Source organism: Thunnus albacares, chromosome 22 (genome assembly GCF_914725855.1).
Source record: "Thunnus albacares chromosome 22, fThuAlb1.1, whole genome shotgun sequence".
In the NCBI taxonomy this organism is placed as follows: Eukaryota; Metazoa; Chordata; class Actinopteri; order Scombriformes; family Scombridae; genus Thunnus; species Thunnus albacares.
In genome coordinates, this window is record NC_058127.1 from 3105587 (window position 1) to 3123014 (window position 17428).

General features: G+C 38.2%; 1 protein-coding gene across 1 annotated transcript; it reads right to left on the reverse strand.

Moving 5' to 3' along the window:
* Positions 1-555: 555 nt before the first annotated feature.
* Positions 556-9952, reverse strand: LOC122974430 (L-amino-acid oxidase-like). Its single transcript, XM_044342458.1, has 7 exons — positions 9929-9952; positions 4614-4946; positions 3735-3847; positions 3435-3636; positions 2592-2660; positions 1904-2040; positions 556-1486 (listed from the first exon to the last, which is right to left on the reverse strand). Exons 1-7 carry the CDS (start codon positions 9950-9952, stop codon positions 676-678), a joined length of 1689 nt encoding a protein of 562 aa, XP_044198393.1. The 3' UTR covers positions 556-675.
* Positions 9953-17428: the final 7476 nt, after the last annotated feature.

The window sequence follows — 17428 nt, forward strand, 5'->3', positions numbered from 1 at the left end:
AGGCCATTAATAGATAAAATATAATTCAGCTGGCATTATTTTACTAGCAAAATGTATTTACTGTTGCAATTCAGTCGCTGATGTAATTTCTAGACAGGATTGAAGAAGAAAAAAGTATTGTCTAATATGCACATATTTGGATGTAAATGTGTATTAAGTTCTTTTTTCAGTCTTCTATATATTAAATATTATATTTTATTATATTAAATTCATATTCATCTTATTTGTCTTTGTGTACACTAAAATAATTGTGAAACAAACACTTCATATTGGACATGCAAGCTTTATTGTATAATATTCATTGAATGTGGCATTTAGACATTTCATACATCTTTATAACATCAGCTACATATGTTGTATCATATACGATACAGTATATGTAGCTGATACACATACATATACTTCTCTATTATTCTCTGGAATCTGCATATGTCAGCTAAAAAGGCTGTTGTTAAGAAAATTGGACTCATTGTGACATGTTTCATTTCAGCTAAGAAACAGCCATAAACATCAAAAGCAGTTTTATTATGTTGTTGCTGTTGTTGGTCATGTTACTCTCATAATTTTGCTTTTATCATCTCAGATTTAATTGTCTTTAGCAATATTAATTACATATATGACATTGAGTTTTTATTCATACTAAGCATTTAATGCTTAGACTAAATTCTCCACACCCTACAGCTCGTCTCGGTGTTGAGTTCTAGCTGACTCTTTGTGCGCCTCTTTGTTAATGTTTGTAGCGGCCCTGACTGCAGATTTCATAGATGTCTCGATCCAAGCGTGAGGGAAGGCTGTGTGTTCACCAGCAAAGTGCACCCTGCCCTCCCTCCTGAAGAGCTCCTTAGCGTACTCCAAGTGTTGGTAGGGTGTGAAGAGAGCGAAGGCACCCAAGCTGTAAGGATCAAGGCTCCACTTCTTCACTACGACTCCCGTGCAGAGAGACCTGAGAGACCTGATGGGCTTGCCGTGGATCTTTGCCAAATCTCTCAGAGCCAGTTCTTTCAGCTCTTCATCGCTCGCACCTAAGAAGAGGAGGGAGTCGTCAGACCAGGTGTAAGACGCTAGGAGGACACCGATGTTCTCATTTCTCGGGAAACTGTGGCTGGGGTAGTAGATGAAACGAGAGGGCCGATCGGTGATGCTCTTGCCTCCTTTGATGCCATCCTCCTCCCAGAACTTCTCACTGAAAGTGAGGAGGACTTTAGTGGAGCTGTCGTAGTGGACTGCCCTCAGGGCCTCCATCTTTCTGATGGAGAGAGGTGGATCAAAGTCCATGAAGAGGGCTGCTTTGGTTGTGGTTGTTACCAGAACAACGTCAGCAGGAAGGTCTGTCAGAGAGGACTCTTGGGGTGTTTGGTACGACACGATTACACCTTTATGTGACTGCCTGATGTGTTTGACTTTGGAGTTGAAGAGGATGGGGACATCGAGGACAGTAAGAAAAGCTTTCGGGAGAAGATCTGACCCACCAGTCACTTCATCGTACCTTAAAAACAAAAAGGAAAATGTCTATTCTTATTGCATTCATGCAGTGAAACAATTGAATTGCCTAACCATGACTGGGGGTCAATAAAGTCTGTTTTACTGTTGCCTGATGGTTTTAATTAGTGAAACAGACCCCAAATGTACTTAATTTGACTTTTAAGTTGGATGATTTAAACTTTCTGGTCTCCTTTAGAAATCAATGAACACATGTTCAGATAAAAGGGAAAACAAAACTGGTGTAAGATCTTTTAAGGGACAACTGTGAATATAAAAACATTTATAATCGTATCGCATGACTTTTTATATCTGTCACTGTTTCCGGCTGAAGGATTTAATTTTTAACAGCTCAGGCTGCACAATTTCCACATAAAGAGTGACTCATTTTGACCTGGCATCAATGTGGGACTCCAGGCCTTACCTGACGTTGTCACTGATGTCGGTCTGGTCGTAGATCATCTCACTCAGCGCTGTGTACATGAGGCTCTGTTCATTCAGCAGGTCTCCGATCATCCTCACCGCTTCTGGACTCAAATCACCTTCTTCTTTCAGATACTCCTGTCAAACATATATTTTCCACATTGCTCAGTTTAAGCAAAATTTGCCAAAACGTCATCTCTAACTGAAATGTTTTCACTTGTCATGTTTTCAAAAATCAGGGATTGTATCTGACACTCTTCTGGAGACGGTTACCAATTAGTTTAACAGCTTCATCATAGTTTTGGTTTTGCTCTCTCTGGCCAGCTCACTCCACCAGAACCATTTGACAGTTTGCGCAATATTTTGCTTCAGAATGAAATATAAAAACTGTTTCTGTCTTCTCTTGTCTAGTTTTAGAAAGTTTGTCTCATGTTATCTTTTTAAACCTATTGGCTTGGTTTACTCCTCCAGGCCACATTATGTGACTCGCTATCATAAAATAATAAGATATGTGCAAGAAAACCTGCTCTTTACACATAACCATTTCCTCATGAGAGTTAACCATTAGTTGACTGTTTTTAATGATAAACAGTTGGATATGGCACGCTCATTTCATCCTATTTGTAATAGACTAAAACAGTCATTCACATATGTGTGCTCATTTCACAATACTTCATGAGATCTCCTACTTTCACAGAATAGTGGTCGTATTTTTCCAGTGCAGCTTTGCAGCCATGAGCATCCACTTCATCTTTCACCTACAAAAGAAAAGAAAAAGGTCACTTGTATGCCCATATAGAGGAAGTTAACTGTGGCATCCATTGAGACCAATGTAGAAGAGAAACAGACCAAACCTGAAACAGAAAGCAAACCAGTGGCAGCTCTTGGGGATTTGGCCCATGACCAACAAACTAGTAGCATGGCTAAAGGGATGGCAGAGTATTCAACAACTGTAACGGAATTTGATAAAGAGTTTTGGTCCCAAGAGGATAATTTGCTTTGGTGATTGCCTGACTAAGATGCTAAATGCTACATGTTACCATCTGTACCTGTCAAATTGCTACTTGGTAAACAGTAAGACCTACATGATTAATGGATTTGCTTTTGGAGAAGTACATCCACATGACTGTCTTGTAGAGTTCAATTTTGGTGGACTTTGAATATGTAAAAAAAAACTTACCCTAAAAACACACACCTATTCCACTGAGGTGCTAGCTTGCAGGCACACTCATAACTCAAATACATTTGACAACAAATGAAGATCAACGTTTCTGCAAACTTCCCATTTTTTGAATGTTGAATTTGTGCCACTGACCAACTGCAAACTGTCGTGGAGGAACAGAGACCCAGAGACCCCAAAATTAAGGAAGCTACCATATTAGTGGCATAGCACCACCCAGATTTATGAGAACTTACTTGGCTGGACAGTTCTTTTATTCGACAAAAGATATTTCAATACCACCTATTTCACAAATGTCACAAATTTCACAAATTTGTGCAACTTTCTGGGGTGACCAGACACTCCCTCTTACCTTCTGCAAACTTTGCTGTAGAAGCTCATCTGCTGACTTCCCTCTTTCACTTTCCCACAAGTTATACTCTAGGACATCAGGGTTTGTTTCCACCAGATTTGTCCTCTTACGCTGCCCGTTAACCAGGTAAAAGGTCTTGCCATCGTTCATGACGAACTCATTCAGCTTCACCCCCAGCTTTTCGATAAACCAGTGGACGATGCTGTTGAAGAACAAGGTGATGGTGTTGGAGTTAACTTTTGGTTGGGAGAAGATGGTTTGTTATTTCATAATACGGTACAGTAAATCCCGTAAACCCACCGGTGAAAACTTGGGATCCTCATGGCTCCCAGTTCAGCATACCAGCCCTCTTTTTCATTCCTGTAGGTCTCCACACGTCCTCCAACGCGATCACTAGCCTCTAATATGGTTACCTTGTTCAGACAGATAAATACACAGATTCAAATATGCCACTGTAGCTGTTACTCTTGCTTTTACTGCATTACTACTAGTACTCTTACTGATACTACAGCTACTACTGTTTCTGATACCGTAACCAATACTACTACTTCTACTACCACTATTAAAAGTAACTCATAATTTGGTTTTGATCCAAACTTAAATTTCCCTAAAATAAAAGTGACTTCCTCTCTAAAAAAATACATTTGAAAAGACTGTCTCCACGGTGGTTTCAAAGTCGCCAGGACATGTTTTGAGTTGTTTTGCCAACATTTTTCATGTTTTACAAGCACATTGAATACATGTTTGTAGCTCATTTAGATGTGGTTCCAAATGTTTTATGGCTAGATTTCAATATGAAAACCTTAAGTCGCCTGTTACGTTCTCTAAAATTTCTAATTTTAAATGTCCATAAATTATATTTTTGTCAGATGATGTTGTGATCATAAAATAATGATTTTATCTGCTGGTACAGGTAGTATTCTCTTACAGTGATTACAAAAACTAGCTTTGCTGTATATTTCTTAAGACAAAGTCAGTAACAAATCAAAAATATCATTAAAAGGGCATTCGTAGTCAATTGCCAATAAATACAAGCATTTATATACATTCACAAGTGAATTTTTGACGCTTCAGAGACAAGAAAAGAAAAGAGCCATGAATATGTTGCAAGCGAGATGCCCTGGTGAGGGAGGCGGTGGACATCAGGTCTTATATAAGGTAACAGCATGTTGAATGTACCGTGTGTCCTGCGTCTTGCAATAACTTGGCAGCCGTCAGTCCGGCCATGCCAGCTCCAACAATAACCACATGATGAGAGGTGTTTATGTGTGGAAGGCCGTTCTCCACAGTCTGCAGCAGCTCGTCATAGTCTTTGTCTTCCAGACAATCAGCCAGATGTTCCTTCAGGCTGACAGCAGCAGCGCGGCTGTGGTACAATGTGAGCAGCAGCACACTGACAACAGCTGGAAACACACAAAGATGAAAATCACACTTCAAAAAGGAACTCACTGAAATATTTTCAGTGCAGTTATTAACCTCGGGATACTGGATTGAGCCTACTTGCTCTCTGTCCTGCAGGACTTAGGTCACCTAAGTGATACGTTTATTGAGCCAAAGTCTAGTTGAGTAACCAGAGATTAGACTCTTCATTGTACTTGGCCTGTTTTGTTGTTGTTGTTGTTTGTTTTCAGAAAACAGCTTTCCTTCTTCACATTTAAAGACATTTAGCTGATGCTATTGTAAAAAAGAGAATTGAAGTGAAGAAATTTCAGTTTTTTTTTTTTGTTTTTTTTTAAACATTGACAGGTTTGCAGTTCCTGACAGATTTGACAGATGACACAATGCTTTGAAAATAAAACATCTACTGTCCCCACACCAGACCACAGAGTCCTGCTGTTATCGTCTGAAAACAATCAGGTACTACGTAAGTTGTAAAAGGACTCCAAACTTTATAAAACTGAAAAGGTTCCTCTTTTAAATACAAGCACAGAGGAGGAAGAGTTTTAATGGATTAGGAAGAATGCATGATGAAGGAGAAATGTTCACTGTTTGACTGGTTATGTCACTGATTTCTTTAAGAACATCTTTCCAGAATTTGTGAATATATACACATTGTAGTAAACGGTGAACCTTTCGTGTCCTCTATAATCTTGCACAAAAGTTTCAGTTCTGAAAATCACAGACAGAAGTACGTTCAAATCTGCTTGTGTTAAGTCCAATAAAAACAGACTCATTTCATCATACAGTGTATGATGAAATTTGTGTCACAAAGTGTACAAACATAAATCTGCAGAAAAGCAGAACTGAAATATTGATCACAGACAGAGACGATCAAGGAACTCACTAGAGTACGTGGAATTTCAGTAAATAGTCTTATTACAGTTTAAGACAACACCCTTCTTCTTCCTTAAGACACATAGTAAGAGTTGCTCAGTATGCTGGGACTCATTGCCTCGGCACATTTATTAACAAACTGGATCTGACTGACAATTCCAATAACACATGATCACCGAATAAATTGGTTTAAAGAGAGTTAAAGTTTGTAAGAAAATACTCACAAAATTTCCATTTCACCACATGCAGATTCATCGCAAATGATTCTTCTTTCCCTTTTGTTGACATCAAGAGGAAGAGGAAAAATACATAGATAAAATGTTTGAATCCTGGAAAATCGGAATTTAGTTCCTCAGAAGAATGTAATGACGTTATTCTGATGTAAATCATTTCTTTTAAGAAGTATGATATTTTACAAAATCATCTTCTACACAGTAAAATTATGAAAAAATGTATAGTTATGACGATAAATATTTTAAAAAATTACATTTTGGTTTTTCCTAATCGTAAATAAGTATATGCCAAATGCACAGTATTGAAAATTTGACTTATAACTTTTAACATTTTCATTTTTCAGAACTTGCTGCTCTGCTGTTTCTGGTCTGATTTTTTCGTCTCTTTTTACATTTCAATTTGCAGCATCTATTCTTTGCTTGCATTATGACACTTTGATATATATTACATTCATGTTGCATTTGGTTTTGTTGTTACAATTTCCTCATAATGATCCAGTTTTACTGTCTTCTACCGTCTGTTCTATTCATGAAATGTTTCAGAAATTAACTCTGACTCAAAACATTCAGTGTGAGATTTTAATGACAGACATAGAGGCTTAAATATCAGATGAAATGACTGATTCTTACCTGTTGAGGAGTTTAAACGTCAAAATCTGCTATTTCAGTAACCACAAGTAAAATCGCGCTCTCTTATATACTTTCCATCAGTGCTGGAATTTCATTGTTTCATTTTACGAGGGAAAAATTTAATATTACTCAACACCATTATCGAGAAGAATGACTTAATTACTTTATGGTGATCCTGCCAAAGCTGTTAAATAGATAAATCATTCATTTTGGATTTAATTTGCTAATTACATGATTGTCACTCAGACATGTCATGTCATGTTTTCAGTTTGTGTCAGATGAGGGTGTGGATCCTCCGGCACTTCACTGGCAATGAGCAACTAAGCCGAAGTAAACAAGCAGACCAATTCTGTCGAAGAGGCAGAGTTATTTCAAGCAGGTCAGACGTATTAAAATGTTGATACCTGATGCATGTTATGAAAGACATACATAGATACACAGTTTATCAGTCGCATCTGAATATGGAGGAACACTGATTTGTTAGATGAAATCCAAGTTTTGGATAACTGTGGGGCTGTGGGAGGAGGCTTTATTACATTAGTCTAAAACTGCACCTAACGCCTCAGCAAATAACCAGGTATCCATGGAGGGTTGAATCAAGGGCAACTAGACTTGATTATAGATACTTGAAGATGTTTCGCCTCTCATTCATGGGGCTTCTTCAGTTCTAGCTGACTGGTAGGGAGTCTCAGGTATTTAAACTCTGTGGGGTTGTTATCAAGGTCATTGATACCACTTGGTTTGTTAGTTCTCCTGGCTGTTGTAACAGTCATTAAGAGTCATTGGAGTCACCTGAGGTCAAGTGTAAAAAACAGCCGTTGGAGTTGTCAGGAGGCCAATATTTAATTAAAAACTGTGAGTTACTCAGAGGATTCTCATGATATGATGATGTTTGCTAAGTACACTGTCACAAACATGTTAACAAAACAATGAATGGTTGATCTAGTTCTTGAGAACTTCACAGAAACTGGTATTACAGAGAATACAATGAAGCCTCAGTTATCAAGAATTTTATACTGACAATGGATCAAATCCAAGACCGGATTAGCAATATGGCAAAGCAGGCAACTGTGTAAGGCCCTCAGAGTGCCAAATGCTTTGTAGTAATTTGATTAAGAGTTCTGAGTTTTTACTTATAACATATTTTTTACTTGCTTTTTCTACTTATTCTTTAAGTAAAACAGGTTTGGATCAATTAGACGAAATTGTGAGAAAACTTGGAGGAGATGGAGGAGAAATGGTTTCTAAATAATTGCCAGTTTTTTTTCAGATGTTAAAACTTTACTCTGTGTTAATAATATATTGCTGATAAAATAATATCAACACTATGATGCACTTATTAGCTTTTTTCAAGCAATTTCAACTGCATCTCAGAGCTGTTAAATACAGCTTTTATCTCTTAACACCAGGAAAGACACAGTAACGCTGGTTTATAGTATCCTCACAAACAAGAACAGGCAGAAAAAAAACAAATGTTTCTTCTAAAATGTAAGTACAGAGTTTGATGAAAGACTTCTTTCCAACATCACTGACACTTCACAGACAATCTGTCAGCTCCCACATGTGTCTAATGCTTCATGTTTGACTTTCACGGTTCGTTCAACACTTCCTCGGCTGCTGGATGAAGAAAGTATGAGGCGAGAGGGGCTTCTCTCCACTGTGGGGAGCACTTTGCTTGTGCCTCATACTCACCGCTGTCTCTGGAAAGTCATGGCCAGAAGTATGCCAACATGTTACGTTCTGTTGGAGGTGGTGACAGACCTGCTGCTCAGTTTATCAGCATTCTTTGTCTCCTTCTGTGGAGTCCCATGGGTGCCAGTCTCTTCCAAGCTTTTTTTGGCCACCTGTTTACCTCCAGCCTTCACTGCTGGAGGGTGTCCAGCTTTCAGCAGAGGAGTATCCCCATCACGGCAGATTTAGAGAGTTGCACCATGTTTAAAAGTTTCGAGAGAAAAAGCAAATAAAGCACTGAGGGCCTTCATCAGCAAATATATTAGTGTATTAGAATAAACATATGTGCGAGCTACTTGAAAACAGGGAGGTCTCTGTTAAGTTGTATGTTTTTCGTGACTGATGGGAGGATTCTTGAACTCTGTGTGTCATTCCAGCAGTTGAACAGCGGAAAAACAGGAATCACCAGTGGTGGAAAGTAACGAAGTCCATTTATTCCTGTACTGTACTTAAGTACAATTTTGAGGCACTTGTACTTTACTTGAGTATTTGCATCTGATGCTCCACTATATTTCGGAGGGAAGTATTTTTCAGATTAAGATTCTACACCAAATAACATATTTTAATATTCTAACTGTTGTTTAAATTGTCTGCTCTTTTCTTTTTTATATAAAATTGTTATGCACTTTGAACTGCGTTAGTGTGTGAAAGGTGCTATATAAATAGTTTTTTTTATTATTATGATAAAAAACATATAATATGATGCAGTACTATTATCATTAATCTACCCAATGTGTCTAAAATTGGCTCCACAGTGATGAACTACAACATTAAAATGCTATTACATGTATGTGTTAATGATAAAAACAAACAATATAATATACTACGTATGATATATAACACTCTAAAAGAAGCCAGTCTGCATAATGAGAACTTTTACTTTTAATACTTTACATACAGATTGCTGATAATACTTCTGTACTTTTGCTTAAGTAACATTAACAAGGATCTGAATACTTCTTCCACTACTGGGAGTCAGTCAGAGCTACAAAAACCAAAAACTGAAACTTTTGATTGAACTTAATAATTTACCTCCTGTGACATTAAAGGCCAATATTTTCTCAATACAGCAAGTAAGCTACATATGAACTGACCACAGAGATGACACTGTATATGTATGGCTAATTATTTATGCATTATGTTTTAAATGAGATGTTGTCCCAGGGTACATCATAGATTTTTCACAGATTTTGGCGCCTCTAGAGGACTGAATTGCTGGACTTTCTCTGGAAAAAGAAAAAAGAACTTCTGTTGTAATGAACACTACACTTGACATGATTCTAGGGTCTATGTTTAGCTGCCATTCTCCACCAGTCCTCCAGAGACCCTCAAACTTTTCCCCTTGTTTGTTTGGACTGGACTGTGTGGGCTTATTCTGAGTTGGACTTTTGAAAGACTATTTGACATGATTTTACTTTAGTTGCCTTTATTGGGCCCGAGCCCAAAGGGCGAAGGCCCACTTGTATTTCGTGTGTTTGTTTCTTTCTTCTTTCTTTATCATTCTGCCACCTAAACCTTAAATTTGATCCCCTAAACATGCTCAAAAACTCACCAAATTTGGCACGCACATCAGGTCTGATAAAAAATTTGACCCCCAAAGTGCCAAAATGTGCTCTCTAGCACCACCTTGGTCACTAATATGGCCGCCATGGCCCGTATTAATGTCATAGAGAGATCAAACCAAAACTCAATTATTTGTCTCATCAAGACCTACAAATCATACACTGACACCCCCGACCTAAATCCAACAGGAAGTCCACGATTAGCCTGTCAATATAAGACTTTGCCTCAATTTTGGCCTCCGAACAAACGCTATCTCCTCTGAGGGCGTTAATGGTATCAGCTTCAAACTTGAATATATGACTTACGACACTGCTGAAAAAAAGTTCTTAAAAACTTTGTAATACCTCGAGCAGTTTGGATTTTATAAACCCTGAAAGCATGGACTAAGGATTCTGACATTTAAACTATAAGTCTGACCACTTTCAAACCTGTATCAATGGATTCCCCACAAAATTTCCTATTAAAAATGTGATTTGTAATGTAAGATTTGGCCAAAGTCAAAGTTGGTAAGTAGAAATATCATACATTTACTGGGACTGATTAGGGTGATGGTGGAGCCCCCTGTGCTGTAAAATTACTCAGTTCTATCTCCTCTATCTTTTTAAGGTATTTGAAATTTTGAAATTTGTGGCTCCAAAGCGAGCGGTGTTGAGGCTGAGCTCATTACTACATCACACCAGAAAGTCAAATCAAATCTGCAGGAAGCTTTAGCATGAGCCACCCAGCGCTATGCTGAGTGCGTACGAAACTTCTGTAGTCACAGTTTGCATCGCACCCGGATGACGAACAAAGCAGGACACTGGAAGTGTTGCTGATTGTTCAGCAGTTAAATAGTCTTCACAGCCTTCAAGAGGATGGAAATTTATGTCAGGAATGGCTGATATTTTTTTGGAGACATTCTTCCCTCCATTATCCATAAGTGATTGTGTGTGTGTTCTGCATATTTTACAGCCGACTGTCTGCTTAACGGGACTCAGCATTCAGCACAGGATTTTCAACTTGTTCATCTTCAGTCTTTAAAAAAGTGCACTCGTAAAAATTGTTTCTTTCTGTTGCTCAGCTAAAGGAAAATAATACAGCTGTGCTAAAGCTAAGCTAGCGACCTGCGGCTACGTTTTGGAACTTAGACGTGATCTTACCATTATGAAACATCCTGTTGAAGTCTCAACTGTGCAACAGCAGGTTCTTCATTTCATTCAGGATCAGACTCCGGTTCATAGAAGCTATATACTGTCTTACATCTATAGCTGCAGACATTACTCCAGGTAAAAATGCCATGTAAGGGAACTTGCATTATTCATTAGGTCATATTCCGATTGGCTGGGGATGAAGGTGGGGGCCACACCTTTAGCCGACTGGAGTGGGGGGTCCTGTAAATAGTTTTAGGAACAGCCTGCTGGTGGACGGAGGGCAATCTGGGCTGTAAGGAAAGATGGATTTAGAGAAATCTAAATAACTTTTGGTGATAAAAAAAACACCATTATCGAGAAGAATGACTTAATTACTTTATGGTGATCCTGCCAAAGCTGTTAAATAGATAAATCATTCATTTTGGATTTAATTTGCTAATTACATGATTGTCACTCAGACATGTCATGTCATGTTTTCAGTTTGTGTCAGATGAGGGTGTGGATCCTCCGGCACTTCACTGGCAATGAGCAACTAAGCCGAAGTAAACAAGCAGACCAATTCTGTCGAAGAGGCAGAGTTATTTCAAGCAGGTCAGACGTATTAAAATGTTGATACCTGATGCATGTTATGAAAGACATACATAGATACACAGTTTATCAGTCGCATCTGAATATGGAGGAACACTGATTTGTTAGATGAAATCCAAGTTTTGGATAACTGTGGGGCTGTGGGAGGAGGCTTTATTACATTAGTCTAAAACTGCACCTAACGCCTCAGCAAATAACCAGGTATCCATGGAGGGTTGAATCAAGGGCAACTAGACTTGATTATAGATACTTGAAGATGTTTCGCCTCTCATTCATGGGGCTTCTTCAGTTCTAGCTGACTGGTAGGGAGTCTCAGGTATTTAAACTCTGTGGGGTTGTTATCAAGGTCATTGATACCACTTGGTTTGTTAGTTCTCCTGGCTGTTGTAACAGTCATTAAGAGTCATTGGAGTCACCTGAGGTCAAGTGTAAAAAACAGCCGTTGGAGTTGTCAGGAGGCCAATATTTAATTAAAAACTGTGAGTTACTCAGAGGATTCTCATGATATGATGATGTTTGCTAAGTACACTGTCACAAACATGTTAACAAAACAATGAATGGTTGATCTAGTTCTTGAGAACTTCACAGAAACTGGTATTACAGAGAATACAATGAAGCCTCAGTTATCAAGAATTTTATACTGACAATGGATCAAATCCAAGACCGGATTAGCAATATGGCTAGCACCACCTTGGTCACTAATATGGCCGCCATGGCCCTTATTAATGTCATAGAGAGATCAAACCAAAACTCAATTATTTGTCTCATCAAGACCTACAAATCATACACTGACACCCCCGACCTAAATCCAACAGGAAGTCTACGATTAGCCTGTCAATATAAGACTTTGCCTCAATTTTGGCCTCCGAACAAACGCTATCTCGTCTGAGGGCGTTAATGGTATCAGCTTCAAACTTGAATATATGACTTACGACACTGCTGAAAAAAAGTTCTTAAAAACTTTGTAATACCTCGAGCAGTTTGGATTTTATAAACCCTGAAAGCATGGACTAAGGATTCTGACATCTAAACTATAAGTCTGACCACTTTCAAACCTGTATCAATGGATTCCCCACAAAATTTCCTATTAAAAATGTGATTTGTAATGTAAGATTTGGCCAAAGTCAAAGTTGGTAAGTAGAAATATCATACATTTACTGGGACTGATTAGGGTGATGGTGGAGCCCCCTGTGCTGTAAAATTACTCAGTTCTATCTCCTCTATCTTTTTAAGGTATTTGAAATTTTGAAATTTGTGGCTCCAAAGCGAGCGGTGTTGAGGCTGAGCTCATTACTACATCACACCAGAAAGTCAAATCAAATCTGCAGGAAGCTTTAGCATGAGCCACCCAGCGCTATGCTGAGTGCGTACGAAACTTCTGTAGTCACAGTTTGCATCGCACCCGGATGACGAACAAAGCAGGACACTGGAAGTGTTGCTGATTGTTCAGCAGTTAAATAGTCTTCACAGCCTTCAAGAGGATGGAAATTTATGTCAGGAATGGCTGATATTTTTTTGGAGACATTCTTCCCTCCATTATCCATAAGTGATTGTGTGTGTGTTCTGCATATTTTACAGCCGACTGTCTGCTTAACGGGACTCAGCATTCAGCACAGGATTTTCAACTTGTTCATCTTCAGTCTTTAAAAAAGTGCACTCGTAAAAATTGTTTCTTTCTGTTGCTCAGCTAAAGGAAAATAATACAGCTGTGCTAAAGCTAAGCTAGCGACCTGCGGCTACGTTTTGGAACTTAGACGTGATCTTACCATTATGAAACATCCTGTTGAAGTCTCAACTGTGCAACAGCAGGTTCTTCATTTCATTCAGGATCAGACTCCGGTTCATAGAAGCTATATACTGTCTTACATCTATAGCTGCAGACATTACTCCAGGTAAAAATGCCATGTAAGGGAACTTGCATTATTCATTAGGTCATATTCCGATTGGCTGGGGATGAAGGTGGGGGCCACACCTTTAGCCGACTGGAGTGGGGGGTCCTGTAAATAGTTTTAGGAACAGCCTGCTGGTGGACGGAGGGCAATCTGGGCTGTAAGGAAAGATGGATTTAGAGAAATCTAAATAACTTTTGGTGATAAAAAAAACACCATTATCGAGAAGAATGACTTAATTACTTTATGGTGATCCTGCCAAAGCTGTTAAATAGATAAATCATTCATTTTGGATTTCATTTGCTAATTACATGATTGTCACTCAGACATGTCATGTCATGTTTTCAGTTTGTGTCAGATGAGGGTGTGGATCCTCCGGCACTTCACTGGCAATGAGCAACTAAGCCGAAGTAAACAAGCAGACCAATTCTGTCGAAGAGGCAGAGTTATTTCAAGCAGGTCAGACGTATTAAAATGTTGATACCTGATGCATGTTATGAAAGACATACATAGATACACAGTTTATCAGTCGCATCTGAATATGGAGGAACACTGATTTGTTAGATGAAATCCAAGTTTTGGATAACTGTGGGGCTGTGGGAGGAGGCTTTATTACATTAGTCTAAAACTGCACCTAACGCCTCAGCAAATAACCAGGTATCCATGGAGGGTTGAATCAAGGGCAACTAGACTTGATTATAGATACTTGAAGATGTTTCGCCTCTCATTCATGGGGCTTCTTCAGTTCTAGCTGACTGGTAGGGAGTCTCAGGTATTTAAACTCTGTGGGGTTGTTATCAAGGTCATTGATACCACTTGGTTTGTTAGTTCTCCTGGCTGTTGTAACAGTCATTAAGAGTCATTGGAGTCACCTGAGGTCAAGTGTAAAAAACAGCCGTTGGAGTTGTCAGGAGGCCAATATTTAATTAAAAACTGTGAGTTACTCAGAGGATTCTCATGATATGATGATGTTTGCTAAGTACACTGTCACAAACATGTTAACAAAACAATGAATGGTTGATCTAGTTCTTGAGAACTTCACAGAAACTGGTATTACAGAGAATACAATGAAGCCTCAGTTATCAAGAATTTTATACTGACAATGGATCAAATCCAAGACCGGATTAGCAATATGGCTAGCACCACCTTGGTCACTAATATGGCCGCCATGGCCCGTATTAATGTCATAGAGAGATCAAACCAAAACTCAATTATTTGTCTCATCAAGACCTACAAATCATACACTGACACCCCCGACCTAAATCCAACAGGAAGTCCACGATTAGCCTGTCAATATAAGACTTTGCCTCAATTTTGGCCTCCGAACAAACGCTATCTCGTCTGAGGGCGTTAATGGTATCAGCTTCAAACTTGAATATATGACTTACGACACTGCTGAAAAAAAGTTCTTAAAAACTTTGTAATACCTCGAGCAGTTTGGATTTTATAAACCCTGAAAGCATGGACTAAGGATTCTGACATCTAAACTATAAGTCTGACCACTTTCAAACCTGTATCAATGGATTCCCCACAAAATTTCCTATTAAAAATGTGATTTGTAATGTACGATTTGGCCAAAGTCAAAGTTGGTAAGTAGAAATATCATACATTTACTGGGACTGATTAGGGTGATGGTGGAGCCCCCTGTGCTGTAAAATTACTCAGTTCTATCTCCTCTATCTTTTTAAGGTATTTGAAATTTTGAAATTTGTGGCTCCAAAGCGAGCGGTGTTGAGGCTGAGCTCATTACTACATCACACCAGAAAGTCAAATCAAATCTGCAGGAAGCTTTAGCATGAGCCACCCAGCGCTATGCTGAGTGCGTACGAAACTTCTGTAGTCACAGTTTGCATCGCACCCGGATGACGAACAAAGCAGGACACTGGAAGTGTTGCTGATTGTTCAGCAGTTAAATAGTCTTCACAGCCTTCAAGAGGATGGAAATTTATGTCAGGAATGGCTGATATTTTTTTGGAGACATTCTTCCCTCCATTATCCATAAGTGATTGTGTGTGTGTTCTGCATATTTTACAGCCGACTGTCTGCTTAACGGGACTCAGCATTCAGCACAGGATTTTCAACTTGTTCATCTTCAGTCTTTAAAAAAGTGCACTCGTAAAAATTGTTTCTTTCTGTTGCTCAGCTAAAGGAAAATAATACAGCTGTGCTAAAGCTAAGCTAGCGACCTGCGGCTACGTTTTGGAACTTAGACGTGATCTTACCATTATGAAACATCCTGTTGAAGTCTCAACTGTGCAACAGCAGGTTCTTCATTTCATTCAGGATCAGACTCCGGTTCATAGAAGCTATATACTGTCTTACATCTATAGCTGCAGACATTACTCCAGGTAAAAATGCCATGTAAGGGAACTTGCATTATTCATTAGGTCATATTCCGATTGGCTGGGGATGAAGGTGGGGGCCACACCTTTAGCCGACTGGAGTGGGGGGTCCTGTAAATAGTTTTAGGAACAGCCTGCTGGTGGACGGAGGGCAATCTGGGCTGTAAGGAAAGATGGATTTAGAGAAATCTAAATAACTTTTGGTGATTAAAAAAAATGTCATGGATATGTTTAAAATAGAAACAGTATTTAAAAAATGAGTCACAAAAGGCCAGAATACCAGATCTTTAAAGAGCTGTGTGTTGTACAGTTGAGTTACAAACTTGGACTCTGTGTCTTCATCAGCTTCTTTAATTAGATCATTATATTGTTCAGCAATCCTCTTTGTTAAATAATTGTGATTAGTACACCAGAGCTCTTTGGTGGGATTGGTGGAAGCTTAGAAACTAGAAAGATGGTTATTATTTGTACATCACATGTAGTTGTAGGCTGTTGGAAACCAGCATGGATAATTTAATTTATTTAAATATGTGTAAATGTCTATTTAAATTATGCTGACTTTCTTAACTTCATAACATCGTACATGTGGTATATTTGCACATAAAAATAATGATTTTTTTCTGTTTTATCATTTCAGATGACATTCCGGCTGGTCTTCCTACTTACACGATTGTTCTCATTGTTATTTTCATGATTATTTTCATGATTATTTGTCTTACATGTGCCGGTGCATGTGCCTGTGCAACCAATGGCCAAGTGGAATGTGGCATTTGTATATAATTGATAGCTTAATGTCTCATATAATGCAAATAGAGGAAGAAAATGTATTGTTCTGGTTGTTTTACCGAACAATTTTATGTTTTTACAAGTAATTTTTCATGCATTTACTATGTTGTGTATACTGTATGTATTGGAATGCTTATGTGTGGTATGGTTGAGTTAAATTTTATGGAGACTGAGGATTAAAATGCCATCCTGAATTAAACAAGCTTACTATTGAACTTTAATTGATTTTATGTTTCTCATTCTTTTGTTTGATGTTGTTCTGATGCATTTATTTGTCTCATGTACTGTATGTACCTGCTCACTATTAAATCCAGTCAATAACTCTATAGTGTTTACCAAATTTTTCACTTCTTTAACTGATTACAGCTTTTCTTCATCAGAAACATTCAGGAGATCCTCTGGAACATGTTAAACAATGGTTATAAAGGCTAGATGTAGAGGTGGGTGGTGTGGATAAAGTCTTGTATCATGTTTGTATAATTTTCAATCCATGTCTCCTATAAATTAATTGAATTTGATTTCAAATTGAGTAATCAAAAAGAGAGACAAAAAGACATGACGGACAACAATTATATCCAAATGGAGGAAATAATGTGATGTACACTATATATTAAATATACAGCATTTTCATTGACATGATGAACAGAATAAAAATGTACCAAAAAGAGTATTTGTAGACAGATAAACCTGTGTGTATTTGTTAGTGTGGTTGTTTTTGAGGTTTTGTTGTAAATTGGATTTGAGGTTTTTATGTATGTTGTTTGTTTACTTACTTAATATTTTCTATTTACATATATATCTATATCCATAGGCGCCTGAGCAATGGAG

Coding starts and splice junctions, on each gene's coding strand:
- LOC122974430 (XM_044342458.1), bottom strand. CDS start 9,952: ATGGCGGCCATATTAGTGACCAAG. Junction 2,661..3,434: donor TACAGCAAAGTTTGCAGAAG/GTAAGAGGGAGT, acceptor TTTCTTTTGTAG/GTGAAAGATGAAGTGGATGC. Junction 1,487..1,903: donor GACATCAGTGACAACGTCAG/GTAAGGCCTGGA, acceptor TTTGTTTTTAAG/GTACGATGAAGTGACTGGTG.